Here is a 24336-nt window from a genome sequence, read left to right as displayed (position 1 = left end):
TGTTGCAGACGGACACGGCATCGGTGCTTCACGAAGTGATGGGATACATCAGATTTCTGCAGGAGCAGGTTCAGGTGCTGTGCTCGCCTTACCCTGAACGTCTGGAGCCTCCTTCATTACCTTTACATGGAATTCCCTGATTAATGGACAAAAGATGTTTGAATGGAATCGAAGCATGGATTAACGAATTCACAGTCTTGGATTAATAAGTTTTTTTCTCTTTCAGTTATGAAGATTGAATGAGTTAACAGATAGATAAGAAAGATGTTAATTTTAAGTTTAAATCTTAACGGAGTTGACCACGAGAGTTTAAATCTGAATTTTTTTACCACGGAACTATCTTCCGATCACTCTCTCACCACGAAGACCTTTAATCAAATTTAACGAAGAAATAATTCAACATAATAAAGTCGGAAATGTGTACGTTGGGGATTAAATGAAATGAAATTCAATAAAAGAACAATTCTTTTTTAAAGAATTATTGATAAAGGACATAACTTTGAACAATCCCTTTTATTAATCGATTAATTAATGTCTTTGTTTCAATTGTCTTTTTCCCTATTTCGTTTCTTTGACAAAACTTTACTAGATCAATCATTTTCAGATGTACCATTTCCACAACTGAATTTGTATTTATAAAACTTTTTTTTCTTTTTTTTGAAAAAACAAATTTGAGTATGATATTTTAGTACCACATGTAAACTTTTCATCTACAATAATTGTGGTGACAAAATTTCGTCATTTTTCAGATTTGATGAAATTGTAGTTACAAAACAAATACCGTTTTTTAATCAAGACCAAAGCGACACACGCGCTCACAAGGTGAATGGAGGGGTTGGCTAAATATCCGATACTCAATTCAGTTACTCTAAAAATAGAGACGGAGTTTAAGTTTTAAGTGCATAACAAAAGCTTACCAAAAATTAGCATAGATAAAATATTTATAAAGAGATGGCCGGCCTAGGCATTACCTGCACATCCTTATGCCACTCCTACTTAGCGGTTTTGATGTGTAACCGATTAGCTATATACTCGTTATGTGACGAAAGATACAAATACAATCGAAGAATCTCTACCATTTATCCACATCATTGCATTATCAGTTTCTTCTTCCCCATTGAAATTTCAAAATGATGCAAAAATCTATGGTGACCACTAAACTTTTCCTTGTGCCCACCTCATCCTTCCACCCAAAAGCTCCTTTCTTTCCTTTTCACACAAATACCCTTTTATCTATATTCTACCACACGCACACACCCTCACACACAAGCAAAACTTCTACAAAAACCCTACAAACGAGAATAACTTACATATAATGAATTTATATCACCGCGATATCTCAGTTTAATAATACATTATTATGTGAAGAGAAACATACACAATAATATATTATTAGAGCAAAATATAATATAACGATGAACACATTATATGTAAGTTATTTTCTTTACCTCACGTGACTAAACTCCAACACCATCCCACCTCGCTTTTCCAATCATACACCATCACCAGATATATCCGACGCTTCGCCGTAGCTTATCCTACACCCTCCTGCCCTCTTTACCAACTGGGTCTGGCGATGATTACACGCGCTGAAGCAGAAGGTGGGATGCCATCGGACAGCTATTTATTAAAAACATCAAATATTTAATGTACTAAAATGCCATGCCTGGTCCCTCTCAACTCAAACACTCAAATGTAGTGTGTATGTGCATCTCACTCGCACGTGCCGCATTATCTCTCTCTCTGTGACTTTTCTTTCCACTCAAACAAAACCACTTCTCTCTCTCTCTCTCTCTCTCTCTCACCCCGTGCTTCTGCAAAAACCGGTTGCAGCTGTAGTTCTGATCCTGAAGTGGGGTTTCAATGAAAGGGGAGGGGAAGATGGTGTTTAAGTCAAAGATGAAATGGGTTGGACTGGTTGGTCTGTTTCTTTCAGCAATCTCTCTCTTTGTGCACTTTCTGCTGGCCAGATTCACAGAAGGGGCTGCTGCTTCAGAGTTCCACTCCTCCATCACAATCTTCCCCAGAAGAGCCATTGGTGACAGCTTGAATTTCTCCAAGACTGTACGTTTCACTTAACCCCCCCCCCCCCCCACATCAAAGATCTCATCTTTCTCAAGTTCATCTGCTCTGCTTAACTGCTCTCTCTCTCCTCTCACTCTCTCTTTCTCTCTCATGTTTTTGTGGAGTTTGAGTCCTGGGTGTGTTTCTGTTTCTGGGTTATGTTTGTTTTGTTGTTTTCTTCTGGTAAAGTATTGTTCTTGCTCTGAAAGTGGCAATCATTGTTGTTTTTGTGACATTGATTTTTTTGGGGATTTTTGTCTTCGATATTATGGGAAATTCAGAAAGAAAATGTTTTGTTGGTTTTCTGAAATCGGTTTGGTTTGAGCGTGTGAATTTAGTGTGGATCCGTTTTTTTTGTTTTTTATATCAATTATGTTATTTATCAATTTTGTTGGTTTTCTGAAATCAGTTTTACTAATCCTTCTACTTTGGTGTGCGTACAGAGTCCAATGTATAGAAGGCTATGGGGTCCGGTTCGGCATCTCGAATCTTTGCAGCCGAATGCAAATCCCAGAGGACATTACGCCGGTTAGCCTGCTTTTCATCTTGCTATAGTGATTTCGATATTGGTTTGATGCTTTCTGGAGGCTTATGTTGGACACTTATTTCGGTTTAAGGACTTTCTCTGCAGAATCAATGCTACCAAAAAGGTTGATGATAACACTTCTTTCTCTTAAGAAAAAGAAAGTTTAAAATCTTACTTTATGTCGGATTGTAAATTTAACACAACCGGTGGGGTCCTTGGTTTAACTTGATCAGTGTAATTATAATCGTGATTAGCCCAGAAGGATATGCTTTATGTTTAAAATTTTGTGTATGGAAACCTTGAAATTTGTATTCAGGATGTTTGTTTATCTATTTGAATTGTGAACAAATATGGAATCATTCTAAAGTGAAATGTGTTTGTGTGTCACAGAACCCGATTCAGATACCAGCGGGTTTATCTTTGTCAGGATACAAGGTGGATTTCATGAGATCAGGAATTCGGTAAGGGGGTCATGGTTTAATAGCATTTTCTCGATTGTATTCAATTGTCTTATAAGTTTACAGCTGCAGCATCTTATTGTTTTTTCAGATATGTGATGTAGTTGTGGTTTCTCGGTTTCTTAATGCAACGTTAGTGATTCCTGAGATCCAATCGACCACAAGCAGCAAGGGCATAAGGTTTGCCTTTTTGGACAATTATTATAATCTCGGCTTTGTTTGTTCGTGCCCTAAATTGATGTATTCAGTACTTATTGTTTGTGTCTTATGGTTTTACGTAGCTCTCAGTTTAAAAGTTTTGCCTATCTCTACAATGAGGACCAATTCATGGCAGCCTTGTCAAAAGACGTCAAAGTTGTGAAGATGCTTCCCCAAAATCTTAAAGGGCAAAGGAGAAAAAAGAACATTCCAGTGTTTAAAGTGCCTTACTCTGCTTCACCATATTACTACAAGAACAATGTTCTTCCAATTTTGAAGAAGCATTTAGTAGTTGAACTAGTTGTGTCTGACGGTGGATGCTTGCAGGTAACAGTGTCTGCTCTCTCTATTGCACTGTACTCATAACTTGAGTCCGTGGAAGTGAGTATTATATTTCTTCGTTTAATGATATAACTGTTACTACCTTGTTTTGGATGTAATGTAGGCTATCCTGCCACCCGATCTTGAAGAGTATCAGAGGCTGAGATGTAGGGTTGCTTTTCACGCCCTTAGGTTCCGACAGGAGGTCCAGGAGCTTGCCACCGAAATTTTACAAAGGTCAACCACCAGCATCCATTTACTCTCTCTCTCTCTCTCTCTCAATGTGTGGTATCTAATTTTTTCTCATCAGCATGGCTTTTCACGTATAATATTTTCTACCTCTTTAGATTAAAGGCTCCTGGACAGCCATTCATAGCATTTGACCCTGGCATGACCCGGGAGGCTTTGGCATATCATGGTTGTGCTGAACTCTTCCAGGTATTTGCTTTGAATCATTCATAGGCTCATAGCATTTGACCCTGGACTGCATCATATATTATTCTTTTGGAACTCTTTCATAGCGTTTGATTTTCATATGTTTGTCTTCCGAAGGATGTACACACGGAACTCATTCAACACAAAAGACAATGGATGATAAAACGTGGAATTGTCAAGGGAAAGCTTTCGGTGAATTCTGCAAAACAACGCCTTAAAGGTTCTTGCCCCCTAATGCCAGAAGAGGTAAGATGCGATGTGGCTACAAAACAAAAGTAATGTTCATAATGGCGATGAAGTAAATATTATAAAGTTGGTTGTAATATATACTGCAAGTCTATTTAGCATTGAATTAACTCGCCAAAAATATTGTCTACATCCTTTAATAAGAAATGACTTCTTAGAGCTTCTCCAAAGGAGATGTCAAAAGATAAATGTCAAATGTTAATTTGATGGCTGACGTGGTAATGTCAAATTTTCTCTACTGCTAACCCATATGTTTTCTTTTGTTATAAATGATATTTGTAGGACCCATTTTAAAAAGAAATCAATTAAAATAAATTTCAAAGATCTATAATTGGTGCATTAATGGGACCCACAATAAAATAATTAAAAATTATTGACATCACCTTTTCTTATATGTCAATCCACATTGATTGACATATCGGTTGGAGCTTGCTCTTACCTTCAAATTTGATTACATGACATTCCACTTAGGATTTGACATCTCCTTTGAGATGCTCTTATTGAACCTTTTGTCTATATTCCTTGAATTTCTACAGATTGGTATTATTCTTCGTGCATATGGGTACTTGTGGGACACAATAATATATGTCTCGGGGGGAGAAATCTTTGGTGGCCAAAGGACGTTGATCCCTCTTCGTGCAATGTTTGAAAATGTCGTTGATAGGACTTCCCTCAGCATGCCTTGGGAGCTTAGTAGGATGTATGGTCGCGAAGCTAACCTAGTCGATCGCAATCCCAGGAGTCCACCAGTGATTGAGGAAGAGATGAAAATTGAAGCATGGAAAAATGCAGGCCCTCGTCCTCGCCCACTTCCACCACCCCCGGCCAGGCCCAAATCCTATAACATTGAAGGTTGGTGGGGTTGGGTAGCGGAGAGTGATAATGAGCCTGATAGTACAGTTATTGAATTGAGGACCAATGCTCATAAACTTCTGTGGGAAGCAATTGATTATGTGATATGCGTTGAAGCTGATGTGTTTATCCCTGGATTTGATTTTGATGGTAAGGGACACCCAAATTTTGCGAGCTTGGTAATGGGACACCGACTCTATCAATCAGCTGAATCAAAGACATACAGACCAGACAGGTACGCAGCTTTATCTGGACATACGTGTTTGCTCATTTGCATGATTAATAAATGGAAGGTCTTTCACTGTTTGTAGTTATTTTATGACATAAACTATGCATGTAAAATTTTCTCATATCGGGATCAGGATATGAGATTTGAAACATTTGAGCTGTTAGATTAAATACATTGTAGTTTATTTTTCATTTTTCTTTCAAAGCTTGATGTGTTTATGAACGCATACTGACGAGCGGCTAGTGAGCACAATTTGGTCAATACACAGCTTTTTGTGATCATTAACCGCAAACTAAAAGTACTATGTGTATCTATATATTGAGAAATTTCAATCTTTTCTCTTTGGAAGAATCGGGATGAGGCACAGCCTGTTTCAAAGAAGGTGCATGTATGTTTGCGAGGCTTGGTTTGCTGTATTCGGTTGCTCCCTTGATGACGAATGTCTGTGTTTTCTCAAAAATTCATTTTGTGTTTTTCTGAATGCAGAAAAGAAGTCGCCAAGCTTTTAGATGAAATTCATGACCACCTATACCACGCAAACCATACTTGGCTGATGTCAGTACGCAAGCATTTGAGAAAGAGATTAGTTGATGGATTAATAGAAGCTTCTGCAAGATCAAAACCGCTGTCTTTTATTTCTCATCCAGTCCCGGAATGTTCTTGCTTAAGGCAAGATCCTGCTGGAAAATCAATCAATGCCACGTCATCACCTCATGCTTCAACTCCTAGTCATTCTCAAGTTCTTTCTGCTCTTGGAGTCGTGCACTATTGCCCTGCTTGGATGGAGAGTGACTTGACATTGCAGTCAAAACCAAAAGACAAGGAAAATGAAGAAACTCTAGAAGAAGACGACTCCACCTCATCGGGGTTGTTCTTCCGGAAGAATAATGGAGATCATGATGGTGGTAATGGAGACATAAGCAACAAAGAAGAAACTCAGTTGGAGGATCAAGAAGAGCTCGAGGGTGGAGAAAGGTAGCGGGCTGATTGAGTCGCATCAATGGTCTGCAGTTCTGTACATAAAATATATCTTCATTAGTATGATCCAAGCAAGTTTGGAATCATCTCCAACTCCAGTTTCAAACGGGAAATGCAAGTTTTCTAACTGGGGTTCAAGAACACGAGTGACCGAACTAATTTGGCCATCTTTGAAGCACTCACTCAACTCTATTGGATTGTTTAAGCCTCTTTTATGTAAATTATAGTCATTATTTAACCCCACATCCAATTTTGATGTAAGCTGATATGTTCTGTATGAAATTATAGCTTTAGATTATCTCTTTCGGGAAATCTCTATTGTTTCTATAAGATTTTTTACTCTTCTTCAGACTGATACAAGTATTGAAGTTTGTCAAGAGCAGAAGGGTAAATGTCTTTGTTAGACTTCAATTAATTCTTTCCATATCTTTGTCAGAAAGTGTTCACCACTACCTACTCTACTCATTCGAGAGAAAAAACTTGTGCAGGGACGTCTGAACCGGGACAACTTTCAAACCAGGTGAAATCAATGTGTAATCGGGTGAGATTAAAATACAGAAGGTCTTATGTTCTTACATAAGATAGGTTGCACGAACACTTTGAAACCTCGAAGTACCAAGAATGTCGGACATGCTGACACGCCCCTTGGACACGGCATGAGCTTTTTGGTAAATTTAAAAAAAGTGAATAAGTTGATTTATTTAATTGGATGTGTATTGTTTTTAATAAATATAAATTTATTATATCTTAATCGCCATGTCTATTTTCTTATTTTTTTTAAATTTACGGTATCATCATGTCTATATATCGTGTGTTGTTATATTTGTGTCGTGTCGCAACACAGTACCGGAGTTCTTCACCTCGTTCAGATATGAATTCCACGCATTGGTCAAATTTTTTTTCTTGGTCAAAGTTGACGTGGGGCCTTAGAAAGATACATAAGTGGGTTTAAAGCTCATGTAGGTTAATCTTTGTTTGCCTCTCAAGAAAATCTGTGGGTTCCCAGAAATTGCTCAGAAATATGGGAGACATGGGTCAAAACTTGAGCTCCAAGAATACTAAGCTATATAAAAGCAAAGATAGAAGTCCAAGTAGCAGCAACAAAACCAGGAAAAACAACAATCTCATCAGCTCCTTGCCTTCCTTGTTGAATATTATTCATTTCCTTCTACTTCTCCAATTTGAAAGCCTCTTTTCAGACCAAGTTAAGATCAGAATCATGAGTAAGAATACGGCGAGTTCGTTCATGTCCTTGTTGGGGTTGTTGTCCCGTTGCTTTGGTGGAGAGACGATGCGTTCAAGGAGCGGAAGGCGGGAGGATGGACCGGAGGCGTGGAATGTGGCCGCTGCTAAGCACTTCTCATCTGCCCAGAAAGTAAGAATGGGCTAGTTTGGACTTGAACTTGAGGCGTGCCAAAGGCTCAACCATATGAATCTCAACTTGTTACAAACATTGCCAAGGAAGAAGGGTACTATGGATCTCTCACTTGAAGCCTAAGAGATCTTTTGGAAGTTAATTGTTATGTGAAGGGATAACAACACACTTTTTTTCTTCTGGACAAGATTAAACAGAAGTGTGTAAGAGAGAAAAAAAAAGGTGTGGTAATTATTTTCCGTTGTTATGATCCAATGTTAGAAGAATTATGTGAGATATGTAATAAACCGCATCAACTGTCGCACTATTGATGTATGAAGAATAAGATTAGTGTAAAATATTATCTCAAATGATCACCTTTTAGTTATATGGAAACATGGTGAAGTACTTGAAGCTCGGTTGGTTAATAACATTCATTTTTGTACTTGAATAGTCATTTCTCCACTCCCCCATTCCCAACATCACTTGTATCATTAAAAAAATAGCTTTTTATCACAAATAGTTCTCAAAATTGACTTACACCATCAAGATGGTCCCTGAAATTGAAAATCAATCAATATCGTCTCTGAAAATAGTTGGTGCAAATGAATGTCATCCTTTCCTTTGAGTTCTGTTAAAAAATCTGTTACTACGCTGATGTGGCACATTATGGTCCCCCACTCCAATGTTATAATGACATGTAAATTAGAAAAACAAAATTAATTTTTTAATTAACCCTTTACCTTAATTAAATAGGAAAAAAAACAAAATGAAAAATGAAAAATGAAATGAAAAAAAAAAACATGAGGTTCGGCTTGATACAAACCAATATCCCAAAAAAAAAAATAGTACAAAGATTCCTAAATTTAATCTCTACATTCTTTAAAATTGTACAAAAATTAACTTGATAGACAAAGCCAGGGAGAAAGACATCACAATTTGATGAAGGAGAAGATGAGATGGACTTTGGAGAGAGAGAGTCACTAGAACTGGAGCAACAAAGATGAATCCGTGGCTAGATGAGTGAAAAGATGAAGAGTCGCAGTGCATGAATGCTTAGGTTTTTTTATTGAGAAAATAGAGGTTAGAGGGTGAGATAATTGGATAAATGATTAGAAAAAAAAATATAAAGTGCATATATAATGATAATAATACCTAATTATATATAAATGAATAATAAATTATATAATATTAAAGTAGTGGTACGGTATTGTATACCACTGATAATGGTTTTGAATACCATTACCGTACCAAAAATGTATTGTACAGTACAAATATCTTACCATTAACAATTGTACAAATATTTTGGCACAACTTTGATATGGTACGGTTGATATGATAATTTGACAAAAAATTTCATCCCTGCCCATTATCACGCGGGCAATATAAAACAAATGAGGACCAATTAGGCGCGATGGCGGGCGGGTCACGGTATACATAAGGGCGCCCACTATAAGAATGAATTTAATTAATAAATTAATATTAATTGTGAGAATAATTGAGATTAAAACATTTAATAATTTAATTAATCATAAGGTCTCAATTTTAAAAAATTAATGATTTAGGAATAGAAAGAGTAGGAGCCGCCACGTAGGGCTCCAAATTTTCAGGGTTGTCTTACTGTAACGTTGTCGCAGAAACAAAAACGCCAAAACGACAACGCATCAACACAAAACGGCACAAAAAGCTCCACCACCAACACCAGACCCTTTTTCCGCTATTTCCAGCTCCGTCGGACCCAATACGGGCGCCCACCTTGGTCCCGGACCTCCGCATTTCCACCATCGCCACCGCCACCTCTCACTCTCTCACCGCGCCCTCCTCCGAGTTCCTCAGTACTCTCTCTCTCTCTGTAAAATTGGCTTCGTTTTTTGTTTATTTATTTATTTATGTAATTTTGGGAAATTTATTTATTATTTGGCAGCCGGAGATGGCGAAACCTTCGAAGGGCCACCACGATGAATTTGAAGACGACGATGAGGTGTCTCATGGAGGTTTCTCTCTCTCTCTCTCTCTCTCTCTCTCTCTCTGTGAGCTAGGCTAGTAGTAACTGCCTTGGTTTTTATTTTATTTTTTAAAAAAATGAAGAATTTTTATTTTATTTAAGAAATAATAGTAACTGGGGAGTGGATGAAGCTAACGAGGAGTTGATAGGGGAATTTGCAGTGAAGGTAGAAGGGCAAGGCAGGGAGAAGAACCGCTCCAAGCATTCCGAAACCGAGCAGCGTAGGAGGAGCAAGATTAATGAGAGGCAAGCTCTCCAAGCTCAAAGCTTTACCCTTTTTTTTTTATTCAAACACTCCTTTAATTGTTCCTTTTCAATTATGGTTTATAGTATTCGATTTTCCGTGTTGCCTGAACTCGAAAAATTTCTGATTCGAATAAGTAGAGGGAAATTGCCACAATGTATCTTCTGGAAAAGTTGAGAGTATATTTCTGTTGATGTTATACTCAAATTATGAGTTGTTGAATTAAAGTGAAGTGAATTTTTTTTCTTAAAAATCGAAACTTTACGATTACCAAATTCTTCAAAATGTTGGAGCTTCTAGGCAAACAATTTCCATGCCTATTTGGCTATCTGAAACTGAATTTGCGAATTATTCATGCTAGTTAGCAAATTTGAGTATCGAGTACCAAGTGCTTATTCATTTTGTGTTGAATTTTAATTGCAGTCTTCCCTCCCATCTTGTTCTCATGTTCGTTTAGATTGTTAGTCGTGTGGAAGTTTTGTCCTTTAAATACTTTTGTATCTTTCTTTGCTGCTGTTTATGCCATGTGGGTGTTTTTGTTCTAGTAGCATGGGCATAAACTCTTCACTCACCTGGGCAATATGTATTTCTGAGGCAGATTTCAGATGTTGAGAGATATCATTCCCCAAAATGATCAGAAAAGAGATAAGGCTTCATTGTTGTTGGAGGTAAGCATTCCAATCATGTTCGTAATATTGTATCCTCATTGTCATTTTATTTTGGTTGAATGTGTTCAGCACCATGTTGAAATATTACTGTACATATTTGCAGGTTATAGAGTATATACAATTTTTACAGGAGAAGGTAAATTTGTATGAGGGGTCGTACCAAGGATGGAGTCCAGAGCCAACAAAACTGGTGCCATGGGTAAAATTCTAATGCTTCATATCTGTGTCTTAGTGTGCGGTAGTGTTTTGCATGTGTTATGGTGTTGGACTCAACTCTTTATCACCTTTGTATTGCTTTGTCAATTTCTATTGGTGTTACTTCGATGCCTGAAAAAAGTGAAAGTACTTGTTTTGGATGCTAGAGGGCATGAGTACGTGCATTGGATATCTGTTGTACCCTTAAATAATGACATGTATATGGTGCATGAGACCAACACCACACACAACAATTGCAACATGCACCCAAATCCAGGTAGAGAGGCTCTTTTACTGTTACTGGGAGAACAAAATCTTACCAGAGATAACTCTGACCCTATATATATTTTGGGCTTATTTAGGAATTTTGGAGGTTACTTCTGACTTTAAGAAATAGTATGGGTAGCAACTGTCACGGTGTCACCAAATATATATGGATGTGCTAAGTGTATGGATTAACTGCCCTGCGGAGACTTACTGACCTCCCATTTATTTGTTTGCCACAGAAAGGTCATAACAGGTCTGGAGAAAATTTTGCAGATCAGTCTCAAGTTATGAACGATGGTTCGGGTCATGAGAATAATGTGGTTGTCTCACCAGCAATGCTCCCAAACTCTCAAAACTCAGTGGAATCTAACTTGGGCTCTGCTGTTGCTTACAAAGCACTGGATCACATCGCTGGGCTAGCTACTCAATCAGTGCCTAATGTGCAACAACAAAGCATCTTTGACTCTGTTGGGAGTGGAGTACCCACACAGCCCTTGCAGGAATCTATTACTGATGCTCAGAACATGGCTTGTCAACCCCAATTCCCATTGTGGGCGGGTATAACATCTTCAACCGTATCAGATGGTAAACTGAACAAACAGGATGAACATAGTGGATCTGGTAGCACCTCAAGTGCTTACTCTCAAGGGTGAGTTCCCATGAAGATCTCTCGTTAACTTTATTGTACAGCTGCCAAGTTTTTGTTAACATGCTTATTTTCTTGGAGTAGCAGCCATGTTTTATTGTCAAGCTTGTTTTCTGAGCTGTTATTTTTGATACAGTGGTTTTGATAAACTACATGCATGGTGCATAGCCATTATTGATTAATTATGCGCATATTGTCTTTGTAAGTTTCCCTGATCGTTTTCTATGGCAAGAGTGCTTTTTCTAGGTAGATATTTTATAAATTTGAAAGTGTTGCCATTAGAGACATGAAAATATAGTTGATTGACATATAACAAAATTGTTATAACAAATTCCCTAATGGAAATGTATCGCTGCGCTGTTTCTGAGTTGGGTTTGTGTTGCGCAGGGTTTTGAACAATCTGACGCAGGCATTGCAATCTGCTGGCCTGGACTTGTCCCTGGCCAGCATCTCTGTTCAAATGGATGTTGTGAATCGAGCAGACAGTGGGCTGACATCTGTAGCGTCTAGTTCAAAGGTTCGTTTAGGATCTTCATCCGTCGTATTAAACCCCATTGTTACTTTGGCTGCTACATCTGTTACCGATAGCTGTCTACAATCTTTCCCTCACTTTATATTTGTTTGCACAGTCACATGTGAACCAATCCATGAACAATCAAATGATGACACAGGCTCAAGTAAGTAGCTGTGATGGGGGACTTGAACTGGCGCATAAGCGGTTCAGAACAAGAGAAAGCTAGACTAGATAGTTTCTAGCTTTTCTTAAATCTGCTTATTTTTGGTTTTCGTGGTTTTATTGGGGGTGAGGGTGCTCGTGGGCGGGTGACATTTTGTTTCAAAGATTACATGGTAAACAGAACAACTAGGTTCAGGTCAGTCAATTGTATATGGTTTGTGCCCCCCTGTGCATGGAATTTCATAGATAGATTGTCAGATGTTCATTTGTTGATACCTTGAAGTTTCAGATGGATGATTCCATGCATATAGCGAGGAGCGGGTTTCTGTTCTAGTCTGCGTTTTAAAGAACTCTCTACATACATGAATTTTATCGTTAATCCTTGATGTTTCGTTGATTTGTTTGTGTGATGCCACTCATTTACCATATCTTGGTCGGATTAAGAAAGGGTGAAAGTGCTTTTTGGTAAACCGAAAGCCATTCTCATGCCTGGAAGCCATTTTGTGAGAGTTTGACAGAAAAAAGACTATCAAAACACTGGGTTTTTAAAAAAAGTTGTGTTGTACTTGCTTCTAACAAAAGCCCGTTTGAGAGCTTTCAAACAACTAAAGCACTTGTGTGTGTGTGCATAGAAAATTAGAAATGCAAAGGAACCACTTCAAAAATATTTTCACAGGAAACAAAGGTTAATTAAATAAATTTGACATGCTTATGAACTTATTTGGAAGTGCTTTTAAAACGATTGGAAATGCTTTTGGTGAAATATTTTTTTACCAATTCTTAGTAAAAATACAAATAAATCGTGGAAAAACATATGAATTGCTTCATGCAAAAAGCACATAATTAGTGCTGCAAGCAGAAAGCACTTCAAGTGCTTTTGGAACTCAAAATAATTTTCTCTAAAACCCCTTTCAGTCATACAAAAGTATAACTTGATTGAAATTTTATTTTATTTGGCTACAATACTTACATGTATTTAATAAAATTACATTCTCAACTTTATGTATATTGACACAAATTATATTTGACCGTCAAATAATGAATGTATTAAATACATATAAATATTCTACATGTTTTTGAAATTTTCTATCTCCAATCCCCAATACTCAAAATTAGTTAATTAAATCTGCAACCTAATCAATATGTGGAGTAATCAAAGAGTGGATTCATGTGACAAATGGGTCCTTCTTGTTTAAATGGGTCAAAATCCATTGATGAGTTGAACGACTTTAAAGTTTGAGTCGTTTTTTGTCGTTGGAAGTGGTTGTGTCTGTGTGCATTGAAAGCTACGTTTAAATTAAAGTGCATGAATTACTCCCTTGTTAGTGGAAGACTACAAGTAGCAAAACAATACCAAGTTTTATTGGATCACTCATTTCAACCAACATAGTTTCTTTATTCTTCACTTTCTCTCTCTAAATCCAAATTAAAAGAAGACTCTAAAATAGACTGGATCATACCATATACTGAAATTCATAACCATTGAATTCTTGGTTACGAATTCAACGACTAAATATCTAACAATCTTAAATCTCGGTTCATGCTATAAGACGGTTCATACTAAAACCCCCAAAAAGATGTGTTAAAAAGAACATTTGCTTTTAGAGAAAACTTACAATGAGATGCTATGTGATAGTATTTTAAGCTAATCATACACTCTCATGTTTTTAGTAATATGGTAAGCCAATCATACAGTGCAACGTTTTAACTATTCTATAATTGTCTTAAGATACAACTACAATGATGTTTCGTTACAGAAAAATTCTTCATATCTGTTCATATGATAGAAGCATGGAGTTGGTGCACTCTAACTTCTACAATAATGCATATATTTTATTTGATGGCAACTAAACAACCAAATGTATAACCGAAAAACTAAACAACGAAGGAGGAAACAAGGTTCGGTACCAACTCCTTAACTAATTAGTAATTAAGGACATGAAATGATGCGGATTATTTGCCCAAACCCCACACCTTAAACATCAGCTTTCCAGATGCCATGCTGCTGTCATCATTTGAGACTTTTGGCCCCACCAATCTTACTAGTTTAGGCATGCCTAATTCTTCAAGTTAACTTTTTTATATTTTATCCCAAAAGTAATTGAAGTTTTTGTTAATTATTTTCTCATGGAACCAGCATCATTCAGATGGTATGATCATTGATTAGTTCATCAACACGAATTGAGACCCTCTTCGAATTTCAGGTACAAAGTTCACAAGCTCAAAAATTTGGGTTGTTAAAGGAGAAGAGAGAAATTTGGATTCTTGTTTATGAGATGAGCTAGCAGGATGGACAAATTAAGGCTATAAGATTTTAAATGAGAGGTCCGGATCTCTTGGTCCGTGAACTTCGGACAAAGATTAGGAGAGAATCTCAATTCCATCAACCCTAGATTAATTTAGAGAGAGATAGGTGAATATTTGTTAAAAAAATTATGCTTACACTAGTATAGGAGAGAGATTTTGAAGAAAATACACTATATTCCCCCTTGTTTAATTACAATGATCTTATTTGGAGTTCTCTCCATAAAACTTGATTTATTAATAAAAATTCTATAAATCTTCCCAAATGCTTTTGATCAAGAGCTCTCGCAGGAGAGAGACTTACATGCACTCTGAAAACGGCAAACTAGTGTTCTAAGTCCTTCCCAAAGCAGAGCCTCCAAGATCAACCTCCCAACCCAATTTTATGTAAATTAAACCTATCCCTTGCTGTATTAACTTAGACCACAATCATAAAGTAAACCACTGCCTGTAAAATTCTCAATGGCACAAAATGCATATAATTTAGAAGACAATAAACCCATATTTTTGGCATGCGAAGATCATGCGGTTCTCAAGGGTCCATCTAACAGTTGCAAACATTCATGTGGATTTGAGTAGAAGTAATCTTCCTCCTTGGGTTTATCTGGGATCAAAACTCGCTTCTTCGGGCTCCCCATTCGCTTGGCGTGAGCTTCCTTCACAATGTAAGAGAACTCATCCCAACTCAATGAGCCAGTGCTGAATTGTTCTATTAATCCAATCAGTAGCCTTCTGTCCAATAAAACTGTCTTTTTGAAACCTAAGAATCTGAAACAAGAAAAATCCGAGGAGAAGCGTACATTTCAGATCAGAATATCATCTGAAATTAACAACAGATCTTATCTTATCTTCCTAAAAACCGAAGAGCACTAGGTTTGACGATGTTCTGAACTATTGTAATCTACGGAGATGGGGATTTGAAAAAAGCACTAGGTTATTCAAAAGAATGAACATGCATTTACCTGCGATGGCCTTCGACAACTTTAGCCATGTTTCCATCGTATGTAGGAATAAATATATCACTATCTAGGGAGACTAGATAGTCCAATGCTGCCATTTGGGAAGAGTGGTTCGGGAAGAACCTCAAATCCGAAGGCTCCAGCAGCGTCTCTTTTCTGACCTGTTGCACAAAAGTTCAACTGTTATGTCAGTCCTATGATGTATAATTGTTGAAATGGTTGCTTCTTCTCCCTTCTACTTACCAAATTCGGAAAAGCAGCTTTCAAACCTTCCATCCTTCTGTTTCCACCATACATTTCTCCAGCGGCAATATAAATCTGGACATTGTGATCAATACCGAGTGCAACCAATACTAGAGCAGTTTCCTCTGGTGTTAGTGGGCACAAACCTTCTAGCCTCTTTGTTTCGGAATTTATGTCTTTTATCTTCCACAAGGGATTAGAATATCTAACAACGTGTAATAATCCCATAATTAGAAGATGTTTATAAGCGAAAAACTAGTAAATATCGATTTGCAAAAAGAAACAAAATGAAAAGGGACTGTTACCTCATTCTTGTGAGTTCTTCTACCTCATTATTGCTGCACCCATGACTGCAGCCAGAGAATGCCAACATATCCATTTCGTATCGGAGATGAAGAGCCAGAAAAGGGCCTTTTTCTCTCAAAATTCCGACAAGCTTTCTACCAACTTCCTCTATCTGGGAAGTGAATCTCAGAGCATGGAAATTAACCCTGCAGCGCAGCTTCTGGAACTCCAGAGGTAGCCCATTGTTAGCTACTCGAGCATCGGTTTTATTCAAATGTACTACTTTATACTTCTGCACCAGAGGCAGGATCTGTTGGAAAACACTTCCAGAAGTTAGTTCAACTGCTGAGAATGATCATATAAACTGAAAAGGAAAGAGAATGATGCTCGGATTCGAACCAACCTGATGAAGGTAGTAGGACATGTTAGACCAACTAACTGGTGGCAACGAGTATGCAGGTCTTTTCTTGAGCTTTGGTGGCAATTTCCTCAATATCCGAACCTCGTCTCTCAACGATGCAATGAAATGATCAACATCGAAAATGTCCTGAAACTCACTGCCAACACAAGGGGACACGCTTAGAACTGAGAATTTTCCTTATTCAGATCAAGGAATTTACAATGAGAATATCGATTCCTCATAATCTTTACTCGAAAACAAATTGACCTACCTCGCAGCCCAAAAGGAGTTTTTATCCAGCTCAGGAACTATAAGGGTGACATTCAAGTATCTGGCAACTGCAACCATATCACAGATCTGCGTAAAATCGAGTAGTCAGTAAAATAACATGGTGGCGGGAGACAACCCCAATAAAACATCTAAACTGAAGGTAAGAATGTCCAGAATTGTGAGGAAGTGGCTAGAACTCACTGCCGCTCGCATTTGATTCAGTCCTCCATTGCAAGAAACCATGAGATAGCCATTGTTTTTGTAAACCCCTGGAATTAAAGCGATTCAGAACTAACAAACAATATTGAAAAATCTCAAATTTTATTGAGCCAAGCAAATTAACATGCACAGCAGCTGATTAACATGATATCAAAGAATGACAATTCAAACATATCAGCTCTCTAAGGGGAAAGATTTCTGCACACATTTTTTCTCGCCCTGCACAACCTGTTTACTTCTAATCTTCGTATTGAATGAATCAAAGGAGAAATGATCATGTGTGCGCGGAAATATTAATTACAAAAGCGATCAAGATTTACATTAAACAAGATCAGAAACTTACTCTTTGGTGGGAGAACAATTGGCATTGGAAGCTTATTAGCCAAATCCACAGCATGAGCAGGCAATTCCAAGTGAGTGCAAGGAGGCCAAACATTGAACAAACTAGGCCCCCTAATCAACCAAATCCCAACCAGCTGCACTGTTGACGCCCACACCAACGCCGTCACGATCGCCCGGATGATCAGCAGCCATGAGTTCACCTTCAACACCGAGCTTTTCAACCTTTCAACTCTCCCCATCAACTTAAATCCCACCTTCATTGTTTCTCTGTAATCACACTTCTCAAAGTCCTCACCTTTGCACATTTTAACGGTCTAAAAAACTCGTTCAATTTTTCAACTGATCATTCAACCAGTCAAGCACCAGAGTTGTTGCAATTCAACACAGAATCTTTCACAGATAAATGTCAATGGAAGATCCAATAGTTATTGACATATCCGAAACACCTCGAAATAAATTTTAAAAAAAACAAAAAAAGATCAGAACTTTCTTGTTTCCGTGTTTCTGGTGAAGTCCGGCACTAAAATAATCAAAACCCAACTTTCAGATTTTTACTTCGAATCACCCCAAAAACCCTTTTCACCTCGTACAGCTATGAAGTTTCCGCCATTGTTGAAAGCTTCACCAATCAAAACCCAGAGAGGAAAAACCGTAAAATTCTCGAAAGAGTTCAAAGAATGCAACTTTATGATCAATCTCCACAAACCCAATACTCACTTCGTGTTGCTCTTTGCTTTTCCGGTGATATTCCGGCCAAGAATCCGGCGAGGGCCGCCGGAAAATTTGAAGAATGTGGCTGTTGGAAAGAGAGTCGTAGAAGGTTCAATGAGAAACTGAAACAGAAAAAAAGGCGACAATCGAGGCTGGAGAGAAAGCGTTCATAGCAGACAAAGCAAAAGTAGAACACTAAATGGAAATATAATTCTGCTCAGCTTTTTATCCCCATTGTATTTATTTATTTGTTGTATTTATTTACATAATTATGATTTATTTGAAAGACTGAGACTACAATCTTTTATTTTAATTTTTTTAGATTTTAGTTGATTGGGAAGTGGATTTTGTTTTTGTAACCAAAATCTAGTTACAAGTCACCTTATTTTGTTTCATTTTTTGCACTAAAATTAATGGATAATCTACTCACTTGCAGACTTGCAGGTGTATTGCCGTACGACCAAAGTAATTTGGTTTTTTTATTGTTTTTGTCAAAACAAAATTAAATAGTTTCTAGTGGTATACATATTTCAATTATGAATAAGAGTTCTTATAATTAACTCTTATGGATAACGAGTTCAATACTAAATTATAATATCTTGTCTGGTGTGCGGTTTAGTAAAAAATTTCTCATATTTTGGCGTTAAAAATATATTTATATCATATCAAAAAATAAGAATTTTTTTTTTTTATCCCTTGTTAATTTAGAGAAAACCAACTTTATGTCAGAGCTTATACATTCAATGACACTCAAAAAACATCCATCCGTAATTTGGTTGGGTTAGGTAGGTGTAGTTTCCATTGTCGTAAAATGGTTGCATTGAGGAGTATCCTTTTTGCTCTTTCTTTCATTTTATTGGTTTTGACATTTAACTCACAAGAGATTTTCCATACACATTAGCAACTGCTAAGTAGGAAATATATCTAGTTTGGGATTGCTTATATTATTTTAAAAGCAATTTATAAAAAAGTTTGGGATATCGAATGTGTTTGGTTTGCTGTCAATTACAGCAAAAAAAACATAGAAAAGCAGAAGCATAACTTTTCATGCTTTTCAAAACAGTGTTTTTTGTTTTCAAAATGGTGATCTTTAATAAAATTTTCAAATGACAAGCATAATCCTGCATATTTTACAAAATTACAAACTTTTACCCTACTTTACTCTATTCGGCGTCTTCGTTTAATATCACATCCAACATCATACTCATTTTAGTCATTTACCATGGTCACAACAATTTTATATAAAAATTTATCAAACACTCGAACACTACTTTATTTTATAACTATTTATTCTCATAGTACATCAAAAGTATTATTTTACAGCAATACCAAACAAGACTTAAAGGAAACTCAACTACATACCATATAGCGTCATGGAAACATATTCAAAGACAATTATTGTGAGATAAAAGGTACACTCGTCTATTGATTTCGGACCTTTTTGTTTGCTCATGTATTTGTGGTAATGTAATAGGTATACAGACTTTAATAGGGCGATGCTATCCGCACATTTCTTTTTATCTTTTACACACTTTTGTTAATTTTTGTCATTTGATTCGTTTCAATTTTTCAATTTGACAGGTAAAAATTAAGAAGAGTGTGAAAATAAAAATAGCATGGGGATAGCACCACCGAATCTAACATTAGTAAGTTTTTACAAGTGTGAAATAAAAATTTATAATATAAAAAAGAAAACCAGAAAGTTCAATTGAGTGGTTAGAGTTGTATTTTGTTGCTCAGCATTACATTAGTGATGGGCAAAAGAAGGTTTAACTTAGTGGTTGCAACCTGCAAACAGTGATGGGGCAATATGCAGAACTTTATTTAGTGGTTGCAGTGCCTGACCACTGCCCTGCCACCACATATATTATATATTATATATGAATATTAAACGGGAACAAGTTTTTGTATATGACAGTTTTTGGGTTTTTGACTTAAAAAGGTTATTGGGAATGGTTAATTCGAATAGAACGTGGATTGTTTCTCCTCTCATTTTCATACTTTTTTTATACCTTCTTGTTTATATGGTCACGGTTAAACCACGTCAACATTTTATATTCCTATTACTTTTCTATAAAAAATTAATATAAAATATTGACGTGGCTTAATCGTGATCACATCACAAAATAATACTTGGCTCCTTAAAGTTGAAGAGGAATTTCTTCTCAAAACATTTTGTGTTCGATTCACATAACTTCGTGGTTATTATCGAAACAGTTCATATAAAGATCATCTATGAAAAAAAAAAAACTAATTAAAACTAAAGTTGTTTAGTTAATCAACTGTAGTAAATAGATTGACGGTCATAATGCTTCAGCCAAATTTGTCTATTTGTTTTATTTTAATACAATTCGATGATCAAATAATTTTATATATTAATAATTTTTAAAGAAATAATCTGTTATAAAATAATTTATGTATAAATAATTTTGATAAAAATACGAAATTCCGTGAATCGGTCCCAAAGTACTTTGAGGATAAACTCAGCCTCATCAATTGAGGAGAGAAGTTAATTTCGTCAAAGAAAGTAGCCAATTGCCTTGCTATTTCTTTCTTTTAAGTCAGTGGGAGTCCTGTGACTGTTTGTGCTCATGTTTTGCTTAGACACAGAAGTTTTGGCGTTTGCAATTGTGACAAATCCCCGTGATATCTATCAGTCATTTGACAGACCAATTTGGTTTTTCAATGTCAATTGGTCTGAAAAATGCAACAAATATTCAATAATTTATGAGAAAGCGATATTCTAACTTATTATAACAACGGGAAAGACGATTTAAACACGGGTGCAATGAAAGGCGCACAACGTTGATTAACTGATATAGTTCATGTATACAGTGTGTTCAAATATTAAGTGTTCGTTTGAAAAGTGTTTTTAGGAAAAATGTTTTTGGGTTTTAAAAACACTTGAAGTGAATAAATAATATAACTGATGCTTCTTCTAAGAAGCACTAGAAGTGTTTTTCGAGAATTCAATTGCATTTTTATTAAGAATTATTTCTGAAAATATTTTTACCAGAAACGCTTTCAGTCAGTTTAAAAGTGATTCTAAATAAACTTTAAGTAGTAGTTGAGATGGTTGTGCAATGTTGTTCCACACTCATCAGTCACCTTTGGCCTCATCTCATATGAGTGTTAGGCAAACAATGAACTTTCACCGTAAAATTAAGCATGTAACTGTAAAGGGTTTTGAAATTGGATATCCACAACACATGATGCATTAGGTTCATTTTCTCATCCTCTTCCATCCCCTCCTCTTATATATTATTTTTTGTCTTATTATCTTTATAAAATAATCAATATAAGATGTTGACGTGATTTAACCACGACCGTTCAAATAGGAGGGTATAAAAGTGTAGAGAGATTAGGAGGATAAAGAATCTTCCTTGGATGCATTATCACCCACGGACTAAACACCTATATATTTATACATGTTTAGTTCAGTTGAGTCCGTGCTCAGTTGCTCATCCCTTATTCTTAAGAGCAATTTCTATGGTACCAGTGCACCATTGTGTTCAATGTCAATAATATAACATTGTATTATTGCATTATTGATACGAAATATTATAGTTACGATGTACTCATTTGATAAAGTTTTTGTTTTTCTCCTCAATTTGGCATGTACGATCTTTTTTTTTTTTTTTTTTTGTCAAACAATAAATTTTGTTAAATTAGATGTTAGATTAGTCATCGATGGGGGTTGAACCCACATTGTTATGTAAAAACTTAACACATTTTCACTACTGTGATAAAGGGCCACTTGCGGCATGTACGAATCTAAAGAAACTTCTTGTGCTGGAAATGTCACGTAAAAAGTAGGCTTTATGATGGTTTTTAAATAAATAAAAAATTATGAAAATCAATTAGAAACTGTGAATTACGTGATTGTTAAGTTTTCGCATGATCTTTTGCAAGTGAAGTAAAAAAAAATATTATAAAAAAAAAAAACTTTTTCGTGAATTAAGTCATTTGGATGCAGTTTTATCATTTATTGAGTACCAAAAGCACCTCTTGAGCTTGAAGCTAAAAAAAATTCAATAAATAAGAGTAATTAAGCAAAACTAATGAAAAATGTTTGAAAACTTTGAGTTTTAACGAAAATGACAAAAAAATGTTGTAGGTGAATAGTACTAGGAGTGACTTTTGAGAATAAAAATGCCCTAACGTTAAAAATGAATAATACCAGAAGTATTTCGTTAAGGCTCTCTAATTTTAACTTTTTATCATAAGCATAAATGCACAAGGGCTTTCGACCAAAAAAGGTTTTAGTTATTTGGGCTTTTAAGGCCCAATACAAATATTCAAACGGGAGAGCGAAACGGTACGTTTTGTTCCAATCTAGGGCTTTTGCAACACTTGTACCCCTTTTTCCCTCCACCTAGGGATTTTGCTCTTTCATCCCCCTCTGCGGAAAAGCAACCATGAGAGAGCTCAAGTTTCATGAGAAGAAGCTGCTGAAGAAAGTGAACTTCTTGGAATGGAAGAGAGAAGAAGGTCACAGAGAAACTCAGGTTCTGCAGCGTTACCATGTCACCGGTCGCGACGACTACAAAAAGTAAAATTACATATTTTTTTTTCCTTAATTTCATGTCACTTTTCAGGTTTTATCAGTCGATTAATCTTTCGATTAACTGGGTTTGGTTCCTTTCCAATTAAAATTTTGAAAAATTGGAAAATAGGTACTCAGGCTTGTGCCGGATGGTGCACAAGCTGGTGAACATATTGAAGCAGTTGAACCCGAACGATCCGTATCGGATCGAAATGACCGATATGCTCTTGGAAAAATTGTGAGTTATAACTTGTTTCTTCCTGTGCTTCTCAAATTGTTGTGTTGTAGGAATTTGCAGTTTTTTTTTTTTTGATGCTCGTGTTGTTTAATTGATATGTCAGTTGGAAGTATTAATATTTCAAAGCTGCATAAGAAACCCATATGAAGTTATCAAATTTCGGTCAATTGGGTCCTAAATGGCATTTTGTGTTACTCTATGGGTTATCGAGAAAAAAAAAAGTAGTGATGATATTGATATTTAGAAATTTTAACTCCTCAAGTGTGGTCATTATTGTGAGAATTTAAGAGAATTGTTCGGGATGTATTGGTGATAAAGAAATTTAGAAATCTTAACCCCAAAGTGTGTTCTTTATTGTGTTTCATAAAGAGAGAAGTATTGGGGATCTGTTTGTATTTAATGAGCATGATCCGAGCTCAATAGGTTTTTGCTTGTTTTCAATTGTGTTGTACAAGAATATGGTGATTTTTGGTCTATCATGGTCTTAACTGCAAGGGTTCCAATATTTCTGTGGTTTTTAGTTGTGATTAATACTTAAAAAGGGTTTATGTTGACGACAGGTATAATATCGGTGTTATACCATCCAAGCAAAGCTTAGCATTATGTGAGCGCTTATCGGTGTCATCCCTTTGCAGGTAATCTTCACTTACTCTTTTACAGGAATTTCAATCCTTACCTTCGATGAATTCTTATAAATCTGTTGACAGAACAGTTTGCAACAAAAGATAGAAGAAGTGCTGCCTTAGTGATTGCACTAGTTTATTGGAGTTTATCATGAGTGATGGTGGCTTACTGTCCACGAGGACAGACAGGGAGCAGAACACTTCCGAATATGTGTATGCATCTCGTCTCGTCTGTTACTTTACTGACAATGTCTCTGTTTGCAGACGTAGGCTTGCAACTGTTTTGGTTCGTTTGAAGTTTGCTGAGCACCTGAAAGAAGCTGTCACGTACATCGAGCAAGGGCACATTCGAGTTGGTCCGGAGACTGTTACTGACCCAGCATTCCTTGTGACAAGGAATATGGAAGATTTCATTACGTGGGTTGATTCATCGAAGATTAGGAGAAAGGTGTTGCAGTACAATGACAAGCTGGACGATTATGATGCGATGAACTAAGGTGTGTGAACTTAGAGGTTCTTTCGTCCCTTTTTTGTAGGTGGCCGGAAAAAGAGAAACCAATTCGTAATTTGCCTGGTTCATCGTGTATTAAATATCTCAGCGAGAGGGTTCTTTTGTGCGCCCAATGTGGCATTTTTGTCTGAATTTTGGCAACGTTTTATCTTCGTGTTCAACATATACATACTTTTCGAGAATTTCTGATTGAAATGGGTTCGGCGTCTCCCTTAATCCCATCTCATTTTCATGGCCAAGCCCCGTATAACCGAAAAATTGTGTATGGATGGTGCTATTCACATACACAGTTTTACCTTCCCTTGTAACTTGTAATTTTTGGC

General features: G+C 36.4%; 4 protein-coding genes across 7 annotated transcripts; 3 read left to right on the top strand and 1 right to left on the bottom strand.

The window, feature by feature from the left end:
- Positions 1-1719: 1719 nt before the first annotated feature.
- On the top strand, positions 1720-6684 carry LOC137708590 (O-fucosyltransferase 27). The gene is made up of 10 exons (XM_068447703.2): positions 1720-2064; positions 2508-2592; positions 2981-3051; positions 3140-3228; positions 3330-3573; positions 3692-3804; positions 3915-4005; positions 4120-4248; positions 4785-5335; positions 5816-6684. The coding sequence occupies exons 1-10, from the start codon at positions 1864-1866 to the stop codon at positions 6306-6308; spliced, it is 2067 nt and encodes a 688-aa protein (XP_068303804.2). The 5' UTR covers positions 1720-1863; the 3' UTR covers positions 6309-6684.
- A 2592-nt stretch (positions 6685-9276) lies between these two features.
- Positions 9277-12759, top strand: LOC137708739 (transcription factor BIM2). 4 transcript variants are annotated; one of them, XM_068447886.2, is made up of 8 exons: positions 9277-9496; positions 9586-9655; positions 9828-9912; positions 10509-10578; positions 10682-10777; positions 11280-11689; positions 12074-12203; positions 12316-12759. In XM_068447886.2, the coding sequence occupies exons 2-8, from the start codon at positions 9592-9594 to the stop codon at positions 12424-12426; spliced, it is 966 nt and encodes a 321-aa protein (XP_068303987.2). In that variant the 5' UTR covers positions 9277-9496; positions 9586-9591; the 3' UTR covers positions 12427-12759. The 4 variants fall into 4 exon arrangements, with proteins under 4 accessions (XP_068303987.2, XP_088545718.1, XP_068303985.2 ...); XM_088689592.1 differs by having other exon boundaries at positions 9287-9496; positions 9798-9912; XM_068447884.2 differs by having other exon boundaries at positions 9361-9496; positions 9816-9912.
- Positions 12760-14782: 2023 nt separating this feature from the next.
- On the bottom strand, positions 14783-18498 carry LOC137709407 (rhamnogalacturonan I rhamnosyltransferase 1). Its single transcript, XM_068448501.2, has 8 exons — positions 17386-18498; positions 17025-17092; positions 16825-16910; positions 16557-16710; positions 16174-16463; positions 15869-16073; positions 15629-15786; positions 14783-15434 (listed from the first exon to the last, which is right to left on the bottom strand). Exons 1-8 carry the CDS (start codon positions 17687-17689, stop codon positions 15188-15190), a joined length of 1512 nt encoding a protein of 503 aa, XP_068304602.2. The 5' UTR covers positions 17690-18498; the 3' UTR covers positions 14783-15187.
- Positions 18499-22449: 3951 nt separating this feature from the next.
- On the top strand, positions 22450-24208 carry LOC137749364 (U3 small nucleolar ribonucleoprotein IMP3). The gene is made up of 4 exons (XM_068489461.2): positions 22450-22647; positions 22772-22879; positions 23440-23514; positions 23767-24208. Exons 1-4 carry the CDS (start codon positions 22514-22516, stop codon positions 23996-23998), a joined length of 549 nt encoding a protein of 182 aa, XP_068345562.1. The 5' UTR covers positions 22450-22513; the 3' UTR covers positions 23999-24208.
- The last annotated feature ends 128 nt before the right edge of the window (positions 24209-24336 follow it).

The sequence above is a fragment of the Pyrus communis genome, chromosome 17, assembly GCF_041283825.1.
Source record: "Pyrus communis isolate YQ-2024b chromosome 17, ASM4128382v1, whole genome shotgun sequence".
NCBI lineage: Eukaryota > Viridiplantae > Streptophyta > Magnoliopsida > Rosales > Rosaceae > Pyrus > Pyrus communis.
The sequence above is the reverse complement of the archived record's forward strand: the minus strand, read 5'-3'. Positions and strand labels throughout refer to the sequence as shown.

What these genes read in the sequence shown, in the direction of transcription:
- LOC137708590 (XM_068447703.2), top strand. Translation starts at nt 1,864, where the DNA reads ATGAAAGGGGAGGGGAAGATGGTGTTTAAGTCAAAGATGAAATGGGTT. An exon ending in GCTTGAATTTCTCCAAGACT is followed by an intron (nt 2,065 to 2,507) that starts GTACGTTTCACT and finishes GTGTGCGTACAG; the next exon opens with AGTCCAATGTATAGAAGGCT. An exon ending in GCCCCCTAATGCCAGAAGAG is followed by an intron (nt 4,249 to 4,784) that starts GTAAGATGCGAT and finishes GAATTTCTACAG; the next exon opens with ATTGGTATTATTCTTCGTGC.
- LOC137708739 (XM_088689592.1), top strand. Translation starts at nt 9,592, where the DNA reads ATGGCGAAACCTTCGAAGGGCCACCACGATGAATTTGAAGACGACGAT. An exon ending in AGGCTTCATTGTTGTTGGAG is followed by an intron (nt 10,579 to 10,681) that starts GTAAGCATTCCA and finishes ACATATTTGCAG; the next exon opens with GTTATAGAGTATATACAATT. An exon ending in CTGTAGCGTCTAGTTCAAAG is followed by an intron (nt 12,204 to 12,315) that starts GTTCGTTTAGGA and finishes TTGTTTGCACAG; the next exon opens with TCACATGTGAACCAATCCAT.
- LOC137709407 (XM_068448501.2), bottom strand. Translation starts at nt 17,689, where the DNA reads ATGTGCAAAGGTGAGGACTTTGAGAAGTGTGATTACAGAGAAACAATG. An exon ending in TGTCCTACTACCTTCATCAG is followed by an intron (nt 16,464 to 16,556) that starts GTTGGTTCGAAT and finishes GTTTTCCAACAG; the next exon opens with ATCCTGCCTCTGGTGCAGAA. An exon ending in AAGCTGCTTTTCCGAATTTG is followed by an intron (nt 15,787 to 15,868) that starts GTAAGTAGAAGG and finishes TTTGTGCAACAG; the next exon opens with GTCAGAAAAGAGACGCTGCT.
- LOC137749364 (XM_068489461.2), top strand. Translation starts at nt 22,514, where the DNA reads ATGAGAGAGCTCAAGTTTCATGAGAAGAAGCTGCTGAAGAAAGTGAAC. An exon ending in GGTCGCGACGACTACAAAAA is followed by an intron (nt 22,648 to 22,771) that starts GTAAAATTACAT and finishes ATTGGAAAATAG; the next exon opens with GTACTCAGGCTTGTGCCGGA. An exon ending in GATATGCTCTTGGAAAAATT is followed by an intron (nt 22,880 to 23,439) that starts GTGAGTTATAAC and finishes TGTTGACGACAG; the next exon opens with GTATAATATCGGTGTTATAC.